At 38.6% G+C, this 17346-nt stretch overlaps 1 protein-coding gene across 1 annotated transcript in view; it reads left to right on the top strand.

Annotated features, from left to right (window-relative positions):
* lrp1bb (low density lipoprotein receptor-related protein 1Bb) overlaps window positions 1-17346 on the top strand; it is a gene marked incomplete in the record, with an annotated part of 410583 nt that overhangs the window by 229852 nt on the left and 163385 nt on the right. The window contains 7 exon segments of the mRNA XM_024287246.2: window positions 1792-1872; window positions 1969-2139; window positions 3839-4018; window positions 8191-8391; window positions 11007-11252; window positions 14134-14331; window positions 14965-15169. Coding sequence (XP_024143014.2) covers window positions 1792-1872; window positions 1969-2139; window positions 3839-4018; window positions 8191-8391; window positions 11007-11252; window positions 14134-14331; window positions 14965-15169 — 1282 coding nt within the window.

Here is a 17346-nt window from a genome sequence, read left to right on the forward strand (position 1 = left end):
AAAAGCGGCTCATCGATTGAAAAGTTACAGTAAATCAAAGAACATAAACATTGGAGCTCCAGTGTTAAAGGGTATATTTATTTTATAAATGTCCTAACCAGCTGTATTGGTTTTCCTCTCTTGGATCGTTCAGAAATCAAAGTACAAATGTATGATAATATCTATTAATGTATATTTTATTGAAAATATCGACTATTCGCGGCGGTTAGGGACTGGAGACCACCGCGAGTACCCAGAACCTCCGTCTCACCCCCCAACCTCCACGTTACCGATTCATACTCCATTAATTTTCCATGTATACTTTGATTTTCCACTACAAATGGTAAGGTTACCTTTTCTTATTTAAACAGCGTTCAGTTCTCCGTTTTGCCGCTCTATACCTGTAAACCGGGAAGAACTTTACACACAGAGTGACGTCACATGAAAAGGGTCTTTTTATTCATTTAAATGTCCTTCATTGTTGTTTTTATGTATATTTTGCTGCTTTTGTGTGTCTGTAGAACATAAAAAGTACTCTATGAATGATGTTTATTGACTGATTAGTTCTTTAGCACAACTGATTAAAAGCTAAAATCTACTTGTGGTTCTTTTTTCTACAAAATTGAATTTAAAAGTGAAAAGAGAGTAGCTTTGAATGAAACACTTGTATTTGGGATTTTTTTAAAACCATCTTAAAAATCAAGTTTGTGTAAAAATGAAGGGAAAACGTAATTAATTAAAGATTAACGTGAATTGAACCAAATTACGCAGTCTCTGTGATCTGCCTTTGACTGACAGCGATGGGCGGATGGAGGATGTTTGTGTGGAAATTGCTTTCCCTTTTCAGGGTCAAGCTTGTTTTTAACACAGTGTGTTATCGGACGTGTTGATCAAAAGCTGGAGTGGGAATGTAAAACTTGAGGTTACAAAAAAAAAAAAAAGCAATCTAAGTTCCTATTAACTATAAAGCTTTAATCAAAACAGGAATTTTGCAATATTTTTCAGTCTACAGCCAGGGCCGCCTTCATGAAAAGACTGGCAATGAATTCTACTGACTCACAATTCAGGGAGATAAAAAAACAAAACAAACATTGTTCTTCCTGCTTTTATTTCAATGTCAAAGAACTTTAAAACAGCAGTCAAGTAAGTTTCACTAAAGTTTCATTTGGCTGTCATTGAAGTCCATCACAGCTTTTCTGGAAAGCTTCTACTAAACTCACAATCAAATAGATATTTTTTATTTTTTCATTTTCTAAAATGATTTGAACTTTTAGATCATATTTATATATTTGTTTTGACTCCCTTTTCTTGACAAATTAAAACCTTGTGTTGTTTGGGTCTTGATTTAATACCTTGGAATGTTGAAGAAAGAACAAATTTTTAATTCATGATTTTAAACATGTTAAACCCAATTGTTGAAATTATAGAAAATTGCAGTAATGCAAACATTCATATAGAACAAAATGAAGATTTTATTAAGGGAATAAAACAGTTTGATTACATCCAATCCTGTGGATTTAATTGATACTTTTACATTTTAGGGCTGTTTTAATGTCTTTATTGCAAGAGCCTACAAACAAATAACATACTTTGAAGGTATTTTAATTCCACATTTAACAAACTAAAAACTGATAATAGATATTCATTTCTACGAGCATGAAGATTTGGCAGGATTTGATGCGGGTGCAGACTGACTGTTCTTTTCCTGTCAGGCTGCCAAGCTGTAAGCGCTGGTTGTTGAAGTGTTTCCTCACAAGTGCTCATTGAATCTGACGGGAGGATTCTTTTTCATGTGTTTTCAACTCCTCACAGCCTTCCCCACCTGCCAGCCTCTCACCCAGTTCAGCTGCTCCAACGGACGGTGCATCAGCGTCAACTGGCACTGCGATTCCGGTGAGGGTCGTCTGGTCACGTGACCACGCTAACGCTGCACGAGTCAGCTGCTCTGGCGCGGTCGCATGCTTTCTGAGCGTTTTTTCGCTTTCGCAGATGACGACTGCGGGGATGGCAGCGATGAAGCCGGCTGCATCCAGACCTGCTCCAACAACCAGTTCCAGTGTGGCAGTGGACGCTGCATCCCCAGCCACTGGGCCTGTGACGGGGACAACGACTGCGGGGACTTCAGCGACGAGAACACCACCTGCAGAGGTGGATCTGCATGTAAGGACCCCACTGATGGAAAACATGATCCAACTATTTGTTAAACTTCTCACTCATGCAGGTGATCAGTAGATCACTTCATCTGCAGTCACACAGAACAAGACATCAGAGGCGTCCAGTTTCAGTCTCAAGTCACGTAGAGACATGATCAGGGATCCGATTTGAGGATCAGGTGTGGTGTGTTGGTCTGGCAGCATCGAGCTTTGGGCTGGACAGACCGAGAGTCATAAATCGGAACTTTGGCAAAGAAGTGCAATTTAACGAGACACAGAAAAGAGAGTCGTAAGTGATTTAAGCTGAGTTAACACTAAAATGTAATCAGACCAATTACTTCCTTTTTGTTAGCATGAGAATAGGGCTGCCACGATTAGTCGACGAATCGACAACTAATCTACTATTAAAATAGTCGACGACTAATTTAATAGTTGTTTAGTCGTTACTTTATATCATATGGAGTCAGAGTGTAGTAAAGTAGAAAGTTATAATGGCATTCTGCTAGCTTGTTGCACTATTTTGGCATTAACTACGATTTTTTAGGCTATCGTGGCGTTTAGCTAATATTTAAGCTACATGCTAGCTATTTTGGCTAATTTAGGATTTTTTTTTCAGTTTTTTTAGGCTAATTTGGAGTTTAGCTAATATTTCGCCCTCAATATTTTGCTCTTCATAAAAATATATATTCTATCAAAATTGGGATGTTGCAAGATAACATTGTGACGTTAAAAATAATATACTAAAATGATCTGGAGAGCTGGATATAATTACTATGCGGGCCGGATCTGGCCCCCGGGCCTTGACTTTGGCGCGTGCTTTAAGCAGATCAAATGGGTCCAGTCTTAATGTTTTCCCTCCTCGGATGACAGGAAGTCCTCAAACTGGGGCAAGACAGAAGTACTGCTGAAAGCGTCCATCATTCAGGCGCAGCTCCTGCAGCAGATGGTGAAGCTCACCGTACTGGGAGAGTCTCTGAATGATCTCATGAACCCAGATGTGGAGACGTGATTACTGATACTTTTGTAGACCTCTGCAGAATAACTGATTTCTCATTGTCTACAGACAACGCCTCCATGTAGTAACGAGGCTAAAAATTCAAGCGTTTATAAACAGGATAAATCGCATTCAGTGTGAGCACAAAGTCTTCTTTCTTGAAATGTTTCCCCATTAATCCATGAAGCTACTCGGATGAGTCACAAAGCGTTTCAAGGAGACTATAAGTCCATGAGATGCTACAATTCAGCTTTAAGACAACAGAAAATGTGATTTTCAGGGTTTTTAAGATTTGCATTAGTTCCATTATTCACTTTTGTTTGGAGACCTGAACATGACCCTCTTATTTTCCGTCTCTGCTTGGTGGATTTCTACCATCAGGAGTCAAATCATTTAATCTAATTATCACAGAGAGTTAGTGCCAGGTCCCTGAGACTCACAGCTCACTAGCTTGTCACTAGAATGTGTAGACAATTCATCAAACTGCTCACTGATGGGACCTCTCCAGTCCCCCGTGTCTGATGCATTGTTTGATTTAGACTTAGCTTTCTATTTGTTGTTAGAAGAAGAAAAGAAACGGCCCTTTTTTAAGATTTTGGTCTCTGTATTTTATCACGGTGCTTTGTAAAGATGCTGATATCCTTCTATGTGTTCAGCTGTCACAATAAACTGTATGTGTTCAATATTAATTACTGCTTTACGTATGTTTCAGTGCTGCCGGTGATCGAGTGTGGCCGGGAGGAATTTTACTGCGTGGCTGACGGGACCTGCATCCCCGAGCGCTGGGGATGCGACGGAGACAAGGACTGTGAGGACGGCAGCGATGAGAAAGACTGTGAGGGCACCAAGCGCATGTGTGACCCGAAGGCCAAATTTACCTGCAAGGATACAGGTGAGCTAAGAAAAGATCACCATCAAAACAGATGCTTTTGTTGAAAATCATTAGCCAGAAGCAGAAATTCCACAAGATTTCAGATTTATCACCACTTTTATTAAAACTTTTTAATGTGAACTAATGGTTAATTTGTCAGGATTAGCTTAAAATGTGTCAAAAGAGGGTAAACGCTTTATCAAAGTATATCAACAAAAGTGTTAAGACTTTTACATTGGAGCTTCAGCTGCAGACCAGTGTTTACGTTTGACCGCAGTCCTTTACACGATCATCGTAAATCAGCTATGTTGCAGAGAAAAGTGGCTTTAAACCAATATAAATTATTTATATTAGTAACGTGTTGCATATCGGTAAAATTCTTTAAAGCGTATCTAACCAGAATAAAACCAGTTTTCTCCACAGATCTGCTAATTCTTGCTGATTGTGTGAGGAGTTAAAATATGTCACGGAGCGTTTTAGGTTTTGACAGAACCACCTCAGGTTGAAAAGGTTCAAATCTTAAAAAACCTAAGTGTTAGTTGTTCTCGACCAAAAACGTGTATTTTTCGACAGAAATGTGCGGGTTGGGGGTCGGTGGGTGGAGGTTATTGTAATGGTGATGGTGATTTTCCGCCGCCATCTTGTCTCCAACCAGGTCCCTCTCGCTTTTGTTGAAAACTCTTACATGCAGCACCGATGATTTTTAATTAAGATGAAACAAGTTTTTACTCCTTGTTAGACAGTACAGGGAAGCGGTTTCACTTTGAATCAAACTAAACTATATTCACATTCTTCTGTGTTAAAGATGGACAAAACATTGTGTGTAATCTGAATACATGTTCTAGATCAGCTGTACTGATTCTTGTTTTGGTCTCTAAACAGACAGTTTGGTTTCATGGACCACCAACCGACACTTTGATGTGATTGTTTCATTCTGATGCTGAAACTGAAAGAACGTCACCACTGGAGCTGAAGCTCTGATGTTAAAGGGTCAACATGTAAACGTCCAGATGATCTCACTTCAATATTGACCCAGAAAAGTTCATGATTTATCCAGTTTTTTTGTTTGATTTTAAGAACATTTGTAGATGGTTGCCAAAGTGTGTGTGTCAGAACCGGTTCTGATCCATGTCGCTACACTTGATCCTCTCTTTGATTGAGTTATTCTATTTTTTTTGCAGTTTGAGGGGAACTTGAGCTGTTAATTTTGGAAGAAAAGGCAAAAGGGTGTAAGATCTCAACAGATTTAGTTAAAATTTGACTTATTAGAAACAAAAAAAAATCTAATCCTTTCTAAGTCTTTCAAGATTAAAAGGATTATCAAAAAACTGTGTTGTAAAACAAAGCCAAAACATTAAAAAAGCGACTGAAAAGGCAAAAAAGACAACTAAAGATAAAAAAAAGTGTCCTGAATGGCAGAAACCCAGAGACTTCTTAATATTTACTGGAAAACTGACAAGGAATGGAGACGAGAGATGTGACGAAGAGTGCCAAAAACAGGAAGTGGAACTGCCAGAAACACAGATACACGATTTTCAAAGTAAAGCAAAAAAAAAAAAAAAAAATCTAACTAAAGATGAAGTCAAACTTTCAAAAGTGTTTTTCTCCTCAACTATAAAAGCTGGTATTTAGTCCTTCAGCGTTGCTGCGTATCCCCTGAGACTTTTCACAAGAGTTGAAGCTGTGCTGCCCGGTGACAGGCCGATTAGTCCACACAGTTATTAAGAACGGTAGTTTTGCCCTCCCGCTCTGTCCTGCAGCGCTGCCATTGTCCTCACTAACACAAGAACAGTGTCAGTTGTGCCATTCTCAAAGGTTTCAATGTGAAAGGGGATATTTTCTTAAAAAGTTCTGTGCATGAGAATCTTTTTTTCTCTGACACGTCAGCTCTAACATTCATGTACTTTAGGAACAAAATAATGTTTTTGTTTTTTTACACTTTTATGCACTCACTAAAAATGCTTCTCATATATCAACAAAAAACCTTAAGTCTCCATAATTTATGACAGAACCTCTTTTAAAAAATGCCATCAAATGAGAAAGTCCTGCTAAATGTAAGTGCATAAATATTCACACATTTATTATTGAGCATATCATTTGTTAGCCTTCCATAAAATAATGGACTCTCTTAAGGAAAAAAAAAGACGGAATTTTAAATGAATTTATGGATGCACATCGTCTACTTTTGAGAAATTAAAGATTCATTTTCAGATGTTTAAGGGAGATTTATCCTCCTTTGGATGAAATATGAAGCTGCGTTTTCTTCTAAAAAATAATGACCAGCTGTTGCATTGAGTAAAACCCTCTCAGAAATGCTGCTTTCTTTTTTGGTGTGCCTCTCACAGCGTAAAAGCTTTTTTCCTTTTGTTTTTTTCTGCACACATGAGAAGTTTATGGGTTGAATTTGTGTGATTTTCTTGCTGCGTTTTAAAGACGAATGCACTAAAGCAGATATGCTCAACACCAGCACCAGACCTTTTCTGCTTGCTCACATGCGACATTCATCCATCCCCGGGTGAAGTTTTCCTGGTCTCATATTGTCAGACGGAGCTGCTCCGCGACCCTGAGCCACAGCTGGTGAATGTGCTTTAATCAGATTTGAGATGAAGCTTGTAAGACAAGAGGGAAAATTGTCTGAGGACTCGGTGTGACTTTAATAGTGACGCCCTGTGATGTGCAGGTTGCCCATTTTTCAGTTGAGTCCAGTTGTCGCGTTGAGGACACATAAGATCAACACATCCTCAACAGCTGCTTCTGCTTCTCCCTGATCTAATAAACAATGATGGTTTACTGAAGATAAAACAAATGACAAATCAGACATTTATCTTCTTAAAGTCAGGAAATGGAACAAATAAATTAATGTGGAATTCATTAAATCTGACGTTTGCACATAGTAAGCGAGAAAAGTTGCATTACCTGCCACAATGCTAGTGTGAATGCTTTTTAGTGGACGCTGAAAAGGTTGAGGTTGTTTGCTTAAGATGCTAAAGCAATTTACTTTAATTACAAAAGCTATATTCAAAATGTTACATTTGGTGAAAGACCTAAAATTTTGTAAAAAAAAATAGAGAAACGCCGCTGATGTTGGCCTCCATTTCTGAAAATGTTGTTGTTTGCTTAAAAATTCTCAATACATGCAAATTTTGCAAAAACATTTACTGTGTCGCTAAGATACTAACTAGGCATGAAATTAGCCCCTAAACACCTTAGTAGATGCCAAATTAGCCTAAAAAGCTAGCACATTGCTAAAATATTAGCTAAACTCCAACATAGCCTACCAAAACTTTGGAGGATGCCAAATTAGCTTAAAAAAAAATAAAAAAGCTAGCACGTGGCTAAAGTACTAGCTAAACAACTAAATGACCTAAAAAACCTCATTAGATAGCAAATTAGCCAAAAACGTTAGAATGCTGCTTAACTCAAAATTAGCATAAAAGACATTGGGGTTTGCAAAATTAGCTTAAAAAAATAAAAAAGCTAGCATGTGGCTAAAGTACTAGCTAAACAACAAAATGGCCTAAAAAAACTCATAGAAAAGCTATGAAAAATAGAAAGCAAATTAGCCAAAAACATTAGAATGTTGCTAAAATAGTAGGAAAGCTCAAAATTAGCATAAAAAAATCTAGCACATTGCTAAAGTACTAGCTAAACTTCAAAATAGTCTAAAATGCTAAGTAAATGCCAAATTAGTCAGAAACATTAGCCTGTCACTAAAATATTAGCTTAACTCAAATTAGCATAAATAACCTCAGTAGATATAACGGTCAAATTGTACAGTTTTATAGATTTCCATTTCATTCGTCTTCTTTTGTCAATTGAACGTAGTTTCTATGGGTATGTTCGAATCACCACCTACTATACGATTTAGCAAATAGCATATGGAGCAGCCAGCACGTCAAAAAACACTGTCAAAAAGTGACATGGAGGGTCCTTTAACCAAACGTCAGTATTTGACGACATTTTTTCATTTTTTTGCGTGAAGCTGCTGAAAGAGGCTTGGTGCGGCATACTGCCATCTAGTGGTCAGGGGTTTTAGTGGAAGACAAAAGTGAGACACTGAACATTTGCTTATAAAAAATTAATTTTAAATTTAAACCAGTATTGCCAAATATACCATTGTGATATTTCATAGAACCGTTTTTTACATCCCTATCATGACTCGTCGATTGTTTGTTTGTGTCTCTTTGAAACAGGCAAATGCATCACAAAGAGTTGGGTTTGTGACGGAGACATCGACTGTGAAGACCACTCAGACGAGGAGTCCTGCGAGTCCTCCGTCTGCAAGCCGCCCAGATACCCCTGTGCCAACGACACCTCCGTGTGCCTGACCCCCGACAAGATCTGCAACGGGAAAGTAGACTGCGCCGACCGCTCGGACGAAGGCCCCGTCTGCGGTAACGTTCATCTCTCGTCTTTCCATTACACCGCCTTGAAATGAAAGAACTCTTTCCCCTATCCACCGAAGAAACTTTGCTGCCTCTGTAGGCAATATTGTATCGTAGGCTCTTAATGAGATTCTTAAAGTTGCAAGTCAAAGGAGGATTTTTGCGGCTGCATTAAAGTTCATCCCACAGGTCTTTGTGTTCGGCTTCACTAGCAAGTGAGCTGTGTCACAGCTGCTGATGCAGCTTCTGTGCTTTGAGAATTTGTCATTATGAAACAACGAGGGGTCTTTAACCATCTGTTGCCACAAACGGGGAAACGGGGTTTTGTAAAATAAAGAAATAAACAGCTACATATGGCTGCTACCTTGCTTAACTGTCATTAAAGAGCATCTAAACAGCTTTCCAACCATGCGGAGAGATTATATTTGACTCGTTTAGGGGATTGCTGAGCCGGACAACTTAAGTGATTACAATTGTCTGACAAATTACACAGCAAACAATAAGCCTAAAGATGAAACTTGTCAACGCTTTTGTCAACGATGACAATAATTGCTCTTGATGAAGAAAATTATACAGTTTTCTCTCAAGCCTGCAACAGTTTTTCTTAGAAAAAACATTTCTTCCTGCTTGTTTTTACACCTCCGTTCACAGCAGCTGGTTATCAAATGGAGCGAGTCCGGATCATTCCTCTTTAAAGTGGGTCTGTCATGTAAAATGTCTCATTACTGACCGGCTGACTGAACACTTTCAGGACTACACGGCTGAAAATGAATGAGGAAAAGTATTGTTTGTACATTTGATTCATTTCGTTTGTTTATATTTCACCAGTTTCAAGGGAAGGAAGCTTTAAACAGAAACATTACAGCTCAAATCACAGCACAGAGTTTCAACTCCCGCTCTGTTAGATTGAGCTCTAGACTGGCTTGGCCACTCGGGAATCTTCTGTGGCCACTCCTTTGTTGCCATGGCGATGTGTTTTACCCAAAATCTCTCCATACATGGCCTAATTCATCCTTTCCTTCACACAAATCAGTGGATGCAGAAAAGCAGTCCCAAACCATGATGCTTCCACCCCATGCTTCACAGTGGGAATGGTGTCCTTGGCATTTTTTTCTCCCTCTCTGAACTTGGTGACTGGAATTTCTGCCAAAACGTTCCATTTTGGTCTCATCTGTCCATCTGACGTTTTTCACATCACCGTCTCTCACAGTTGAGAGACAGAACAAACTTTACAGAACTTTCTCAGCTTTTTAAGTGAGACAACTTGCATGATTAGTTACTGAGAAATGCTCCATTGTTAGGAACTGTGGACTTCTAATATAAAATATAAAGTTCATAAAATATAAATCCCATTCTGGGCTTTATATTCAATAGAACAAGGTAATAGATAGAGATAATTAGGGTTTCCTGAGCTGATGTGATCAGAAATCAGCCCGATCACGTAGTTTCAGACTCGATTGGAATGGAATGTTACATCCCGATCAGGCAAATGATATTTATTCGTAACATTTCAAGCTTAGTATTACAGATACAAACTCAATATCTACTGCTTCTGCAGGTGTCTTTATTGGTTTGTCTTAACACAAAAATGACCTACAAAGACATTTAAAATAAAAACAAAAAGGGGGAGGGGTATGAGACGGTTGCCAAGAAACCATCTAGTTGCACCATTTTTTCAAAGTTTGATGTAGTTAATAGTACTATTTTTATTTGATTATTCAAGCTACATCACAGAAGAGCTCTGTTTAGATGTTAAATGATAAAATAAGGTTTTTAAAATTAAAATAGGGTAAAATCTGTTTATTGAATGTGTTCATTTTTTTTATATATTTTAGAAAAGTATCAAATCAGGACTTTAGTATCGGCAGAAACTCAAAATCAAATGACTTAGAATCGGATTGGGGCCAATAAAACAAGACCGGGACATCCCTAGAAGTATTAGGACTCTCACATACTAGGTACAAGTTACACCAATGTGATGTCTAGTTTTGCCAGTGCTTAAGTGAAAATGATCAACAATGAAATGTGAGTTGAAGATTGTCATTTGCTACAAATATAAACCTATAAAAAAAGATGCAAGCACTTACACTATAGTTGATGCCTTAAAATGATTGTTTTTTATTATTTTACTGTAAGAAGATACATTTTCTCTTGTTCTCACTTTTGTCAAAGACGATGTTCTGCATGTTTCCCTCAAACAGCACAATTTATGGTTTTACTGGAGTCTTGAACCAAAGACAACATTGCTTTGTGTTTCAGTCTGAATGAAAGGTGCTATACAAATAAATAAAGTTTGAGTTTGAATTTAAACCATTCAAGTGAATCTGGAAGAGTTATCTGGTTCCCTTTTTGAGGTTTTGTAGTCATCAGATGTGTTTCAGTGTTGCTCAGATTCTAGATCACAGTTGAGCTGTGCAAAATCTTGAATTTTTGTTGAAACCAAGAGCTTTATTACTATGTTTATGTTTCTCCTCAAATGACCATTTGTCATTCACTGTAATGTCTTTGTGGAAATGAACTATTATTTTGTCTTCTGTAACTTCTATGAATATGTAGAAGGTTCTAAATCTCTTCTTTGAGTCGTTGTAATGTGTCCGATGATGTCTCCCGTCTCTCCGCTCCAGACATGTGCCTGGTCGCCCGGGGGGGCTGCAGTCACCAGTGCACCGTGGCACCGGGGAGAGGAGTGGTGTGTTCTTGTCCCCCTGGGCTTCACCTTGACTCCAGCAACAAGACGTGCGAGGTGGTGGACTACTGCAGCCGTCACCTGAAGTGCAGCCAAGTGTGTGAGCAGTACAAGACCACAGTGAAGTGCTCCTGTTATCCCGGCTGGACGCTGGACTCAGACGGGGACAGCTGTCACAGCACCGGTAACACAGCCCTGATTTTCCTCTGTTATGACGGCTGTTTTGATGGAGTGAGCCGCTGTCGGCAGCCGGTTAAATTTGTTTCAGGTCATAACTGAGCATCAACTGTCAGAGATTCTGGGTTTCTACTCTAACAAGTTAAAAGTATGATTTCATCAGCTTAAGGAAGCAATAATAATCCAGACAAAATAAGTGTATTATAAACAAATACATTTCTTTAAATACACATTCAATCCCAACTCAGCTAGTAGAGGAAGAATCTTATAAAATGAATTAAAAGGTAAAGTCCCAAGATCTTCTAAACATTGAGGTATTTTCAAGATCTAAAGACTTAAAGTCCCCCATGATCATTTTTTTATTTTTTATTTTTTTTTAATATGATTATGAAGTTTTTACCAAAATCCCACACCCTCAATGTCTTAAAAAGCCATTTTTCATGTTGATCTGAAGCTTTCCTCTGAGGGGGCGTGGCTTTTGGATTTAAAATACTGACACACACCTCAGGCAAAAAGAGAAACCCTTAAAAGATAATTTGAGTGTTTTAGAAAGTTCATGCTCACATTTCAGATTAGTCTCTTTTCTTGAAAATAAAAGATTTTTCTCATTTTCATTCAGCTCCATCATTAGTTTGGCACCAACTATAGAGACTGATTGAATAAATAACTCGTCTCTACTTCCATTTGTGTGACAACAGCCTTCCCAACGTTAGTTTCATTGAGCTAGAAACATGTGAGAATGAAGCCGACATAAAAGCTTTTCATAAAATACTTTTAAATGTTTACTTTGAGTGTCTCTATTTTTAGGTCAAGCTGAGAAAACATTTCTTTGAAATATATTTATCCTTTAGTTTCTTGGAAAGCTGTTCATGAACTGCTTTGGTTGAGTCAGTGTGAACTCATAAATGTTGCCTAATGTCAGCTTGCAGTACAAAAACATTTTTGACATCTTCTATCAACATTAAATCCATTCAGATTTTCATTTCAATATTTAGCAAACATTAGTTTGGAATGTGCACAAAACGTAAACCAGAAGACGTTTGGTTCACACCTTCTGTTTGGAGTGTGTTGTGAGACAGAAACATGGCCAAATGCTCTGTTGCATTGTTTGGATCCAACACAAACAACCACGAGGTGAAGTAGAATGTCAAAAGTATATGTGAGCCATAATACTATTCATTTTTACCTCTGGATTTCTGTTCAGCTGTTTTTTTTTATCTTATAGTCTTGAAAAGACGTGGTCTGTTCTCAACCTGCCTGTTTACTGCCTGCTGTCTGTGCTGTCTGTGCTGCCTGTGCTTAAGCCCAACCTCAAACTGTGACATATGGAGCCCACAGACAGAGACAGGCTGCAGGAAGTGTCACATTTTCAGCTTAATTTAACTCTAAACTCACCAGAGTCAAAATCAATAACTTTAGGACTTGTGCCTTTTCCCAGGAAGAGCTGGTATTCTATGGTAACGTCTCTTTTTCTGTTAAAGCTAACACTATATTTGTTAAAGCATAAAATAATGTTTAAACCTCACTCTCATTCCTGACTTACCTTCCTTAAACGAAAAGAATCATATCAATAACCAAAAGTAAAAGACCTTGTTTCCTGTTGGATCCTACTGCTGCTGTTAAACACCATAACCCACGAGATCATGTTGGAAGATGTTACTAGTATGTCTTGGTTTCGGGTTTACATGTTATATCTTAATTCATATAATCTTCAGTTGAACATGTGTGAAATTTCCCTCCACACACTATAAAAACAGATTATTGTAATATTTGACTGATTCGTTTTTTTAGATGCTCTCCTGAACAGATCAGGATTCATAAAACTCATGTTCAGTCTTATGCAGATGACGCTCTATTTAATGATGATGAAGAGTCTCTGGGATACCATGATGAAAATGGTTTAGATTGAGGATAAATGGAAAAGTGAAGGAAAATGATAAAAGTTTTGTCCCATGAAACCGACACATTTGATGTGAAACTCCTGCATTTGACTTATCGAAAGAAAGCTTCTTTTCCATTAGACTCAGAATCAGGAGATACAATACGTATCGCGATACATATTGCAATATATCACAAGGTTGAAAGAAAGCTTCTTTTCCATTAGACTAAATTGTGAATCAGATATGATATAAATGCACACTTTTGGTAATTGTAAATGATTTTTTTAATGAGTGATGCACTCGCTATCAGTGACGTGCAGTGAGGTTCTCGGCTGGTGAGTCACTGACCTCATCTGTCAGATTTACAAACATATGAACCCTCCAGCTTAGCTTATTCACCATTTGATTGACAACAGTTAAAATGTGTTGTTTAAAATTTCCTTTCAACATTTTCTTCTGTTTACAAACTGTAGCAAAAAAAAAAAAAAAATCACAAAAACTGTTATTATTGATTTAATTTTACATTTAATTGAAGTTTGTGCCCAGCTCCTTCTGAAAAAACACATGAATAGCTTGTTTGTAGAAGTCTTCCTTTTCATTCTTCAGTTTTCTAAGTCTCTGTCTCAATGGAGATCACTGCCAGTGAGGGGTCTCCACAAGTTTAGACACATGATCCTGCATTTATTAAAATAAACATTATTTCAGTCTATTCTACAGCAGTACCAAACCTCAGAAACTTCGGACATTTCTGACACCGCCTCAGACTTCTGTCAACGGAAAATATTGATTGTAACCTTTTAAACCATTCTGCCGTTCAATGCCAAAACAGTTTGTTTTAGTTTTTTTTTCTGTAATTGTTGCTTTTGTTCGTCTGTCAGGCGGTGAAGTATAACGGGTTAAAAAACACATCCAGACGGCAGCCAGAGCAAATCTTTTGGTCCACCTCTAAATCACTCACTTCAGAAAACTAACACAGTTCTTGTTTCTTCCTGTTCTCTCCTCGATCAGATCCATTTGAGGCATTCATCATTTTCTCAATCCGCCATGAGATAAGGCGAATAGACCTTCACAAGCGAGACTACAGCTTGCTGGTGCCAGGACTTCGAAACACTATCGCCTTAGACTTCCACTTTAGCCGCAGCCTCCTTTACTGGACAGACGTGGTGGAAGATAAGATCTACCGAGGACGGCTCTCTGAGTCTGGCGGTAAGTATGCACACTGAAGCACACACAAGGACACCAATGTACCCAGCAATTTGGCATGCATTTGACAGCAGCTGCTCTGTGATTTATTGACTTTAGTGAGTCATATCTTGCTCATTTTTCCCCTCTCTAGCTGCAGTAATAGAAGTTTAGGATGCTCATGGTGATACTGGTCTGTTTTTATTCCGTTACCTTTACAAACACTCATCTCAGCTGTGGCTTGATGTTCTGTCTCTTGAAAAATTTATCTCGGCTGAAAAAGAGCAGAAGTTTTCAGCTTCTCATAAAATCCGAACTTCTCGTTCCCTCTTAATGTTTCTGGGTGGCACTTCTCTCGCCTTTATTTCCCTCAGTGGAGCTGTAGAAATGGCAGCTAAGCTCCTCTTTAGAGAGGCATAAATAAAAACTCAGGCATCTGAGAATAATTGTAAACACTTGGATTATAAATATTGTGGGAAAGCGGTTAATGGAACTCCAGAGGAAGTAATCTTGTTTTATTTTTAACCACTTTCATAAGGTTTTATTTCCTCTTTTGCCTTGGGAATGTTTCTGTGAAAAGTGCCCCGACAAGCCGACACGTTCTCTTCACAGCAATGTCAGTCCAGTTTTGTTGTGCCCTTGTCAATATTACTCCAGGAGTGACCGGCATTGAGGTGGTAGTTCAGCACGGCTTGGCCACTCCGGAGGGCCTGGCTGTGGACTGGATCACAGGGAAGCTGTACTGGATCGACAGCAATCTGGACCAGATTGAGGTTGCCAAGCTTAACGGGGAGATGCGGACGACGCTGATTGCAGGAGGCATGGAGCATCCGCGCGCCATCGCTCTCGATCCAGGAGAGGGGTATGTTTGAAGCTGTCGATACTAGTCTACTCAATTAGCCATCGATGAATGGGTCGTGAAGCAACCAGCTCCTATAGTGACCGTTCTGGATTTTCAAACTATGCTTAGGTGTTAAGATTACGCAACGGTGAGGTTGGTTAGTCTGTACTTTGCGTACAGATTAATCCGCAGACAACAACGTGCTATAATCTAGACTAGTGCTGCCACAAACAATTATTTTAATAGTCGACTAATTACTGATTATTTTTTCCAATTAGTCGACTAATCGGGTCATGTAAAGCACACATCTTAACCATCGTTAGCTTTAAACTAACTAAAAACTAGATATATAGCATTACCTGCGATAATGCTAGTGTGAATTCTGTAAGATAAATTTAGCTGCTGAAGATGCTGAAATTGATAGCTGAAAACGCTGACCTGATAGCTGAAATCGCTGAAGTTGATAGCCAGCCTAAAATATTAGTTGAATGCCAAATTAGCCTAAAAACTGAAAAAAGAAAGCCTAAATTACATAAAACAGCTAGCATGCTGCTGAAATATTGGATAAACTCTAAAATAGCCTAAAAAAAAGAAAAATATCCTAAATTAGCCAAATTAGCTAGCATGTAGCTGAAATATTAGCTAAACTCCAAAATACTGGTACCTCCAAAAAAATGAATAAATGCCATAATAGTCCAAAAAACTAGCATAATACCATTATAACTTTTAACTTTACTACATTCTGACTTCATATTTTATAAAGTAACAACTAATCGACTATTAAATGATTGTGGCATCTCTGATCTAGACCACGGATAGCCATCTCCAGGCCTCCATGGTCCCTATTCTTGCATGTTTTCCAACATCCCCTCCTCTGGCATGTTCTAATTCTCTGGACACACCTGAACCAGGTAATCAGTCATGAGTAGGGCTTGGATATCATGACAGGGGGTCCTCGAGGCCTGGAGTGGCCTATCCCTGATGTAGATTCTTTTATTAATCAACTGCAGCATACATCATCCACTTCCAACATTCTACACACCACTCGCGTAGATACGTCACATGACCATCGGAACCAAATGTTGAAAGATAAACAAATCATAATATTCTATCAGAATATTGGAGGGGAGGGTTTTACCACATTACACCTGTAGTACCAAAGGGGGTGATGATGCCCACTGGGATGCAGGCAAAGGTGAAGAAACAATCCCGCATGAAGACTGTCCAAATTAGCCAAACATTAAGCACAACATCTAAGGTCACCGTTTTCAGTGCAACATCGACTCTAATGCTACAAGGATGCTGCTAAAACTCAGTGGATTCAATTTTTATTATCTTGAAAATAGTTTTTATGAATGAATCTTGTATTTATCCACCACGTCTTAAAGATCAGTATGTGAAAATACTATCTGACGTCAAACCGCTCTGTGTTTACATAAAAGAAAACTCATGGAGGAGCTGGTTAGCATTAGCATGATAGCATGCTAACAGCACTCTCCAAATCGACACCTGTAATGAATCTGTCTGCTGCTGCTTTAAGTGAAGCACCTTCGTGTTTAAGTTCTGACAGAATTTTTTCTGCTGTTTTATCACCCAAACTAGACGGTACACAGGAGAAGTGACCACGGGGTGGGGCGTGTCTCACGTCGCGTTTGTGTTTACCTCAGATTAAAAAGAGGACAAAAGAAATTCACCATCAAATAATTAATGAACATATGTAATTATATGCAAGCATTTACCCACCATGTGGCGACTTTTGCTTGTCAAAGTGGAGAAAACGCTCGCAACTGGTGTGTGTTTTTTGGACCCTTCAAAATAATAGTGTCACGGTTGTGCAATCAGGAGGAAACCCAGATGCAGGAAAGGATCACACGCACATTGAAGGCAGTCCAGGGGCTTTATTTACATCAGCCACATAAACCAAACTCCCAGGAAACAAAACGAGCCGACACTGAAGGCTGCAGCGGAGTTCCTTAAAAACACCGAGCCTAATTACTGAAGTGCAGGCAGCTGTCACTGCTTAGCAGAATCCACAGGAGAAAGTCACAGCCGCCTGCACAGAAGCAAAAAAGGAAGTAACCGAAGCAGAACACTACAAAAAGTCTATCGCGATAGACTACATTCCTATTAAGAAAAAGTTCTATCGCAATGTATATTGATATTGTTTTATTGCTGTACTTTGGAGTAATTTATAGTCC

This window comes from Oryzias melastigma, linkage group LG21 (assembly GCF_002922805.2).
Source record: "Oryzias melastigma strain HK-1 linkage group LG21, ASM292280v2, whole genome shotgun sequence".
In the NCBI taxonomy this organism is placed as follows: Eukaryota; Metazoa; Chordata; class Actinopteri; order Beloniformes; family Adrianichthyidae; genus Oryzias; species Oryzias melastigma.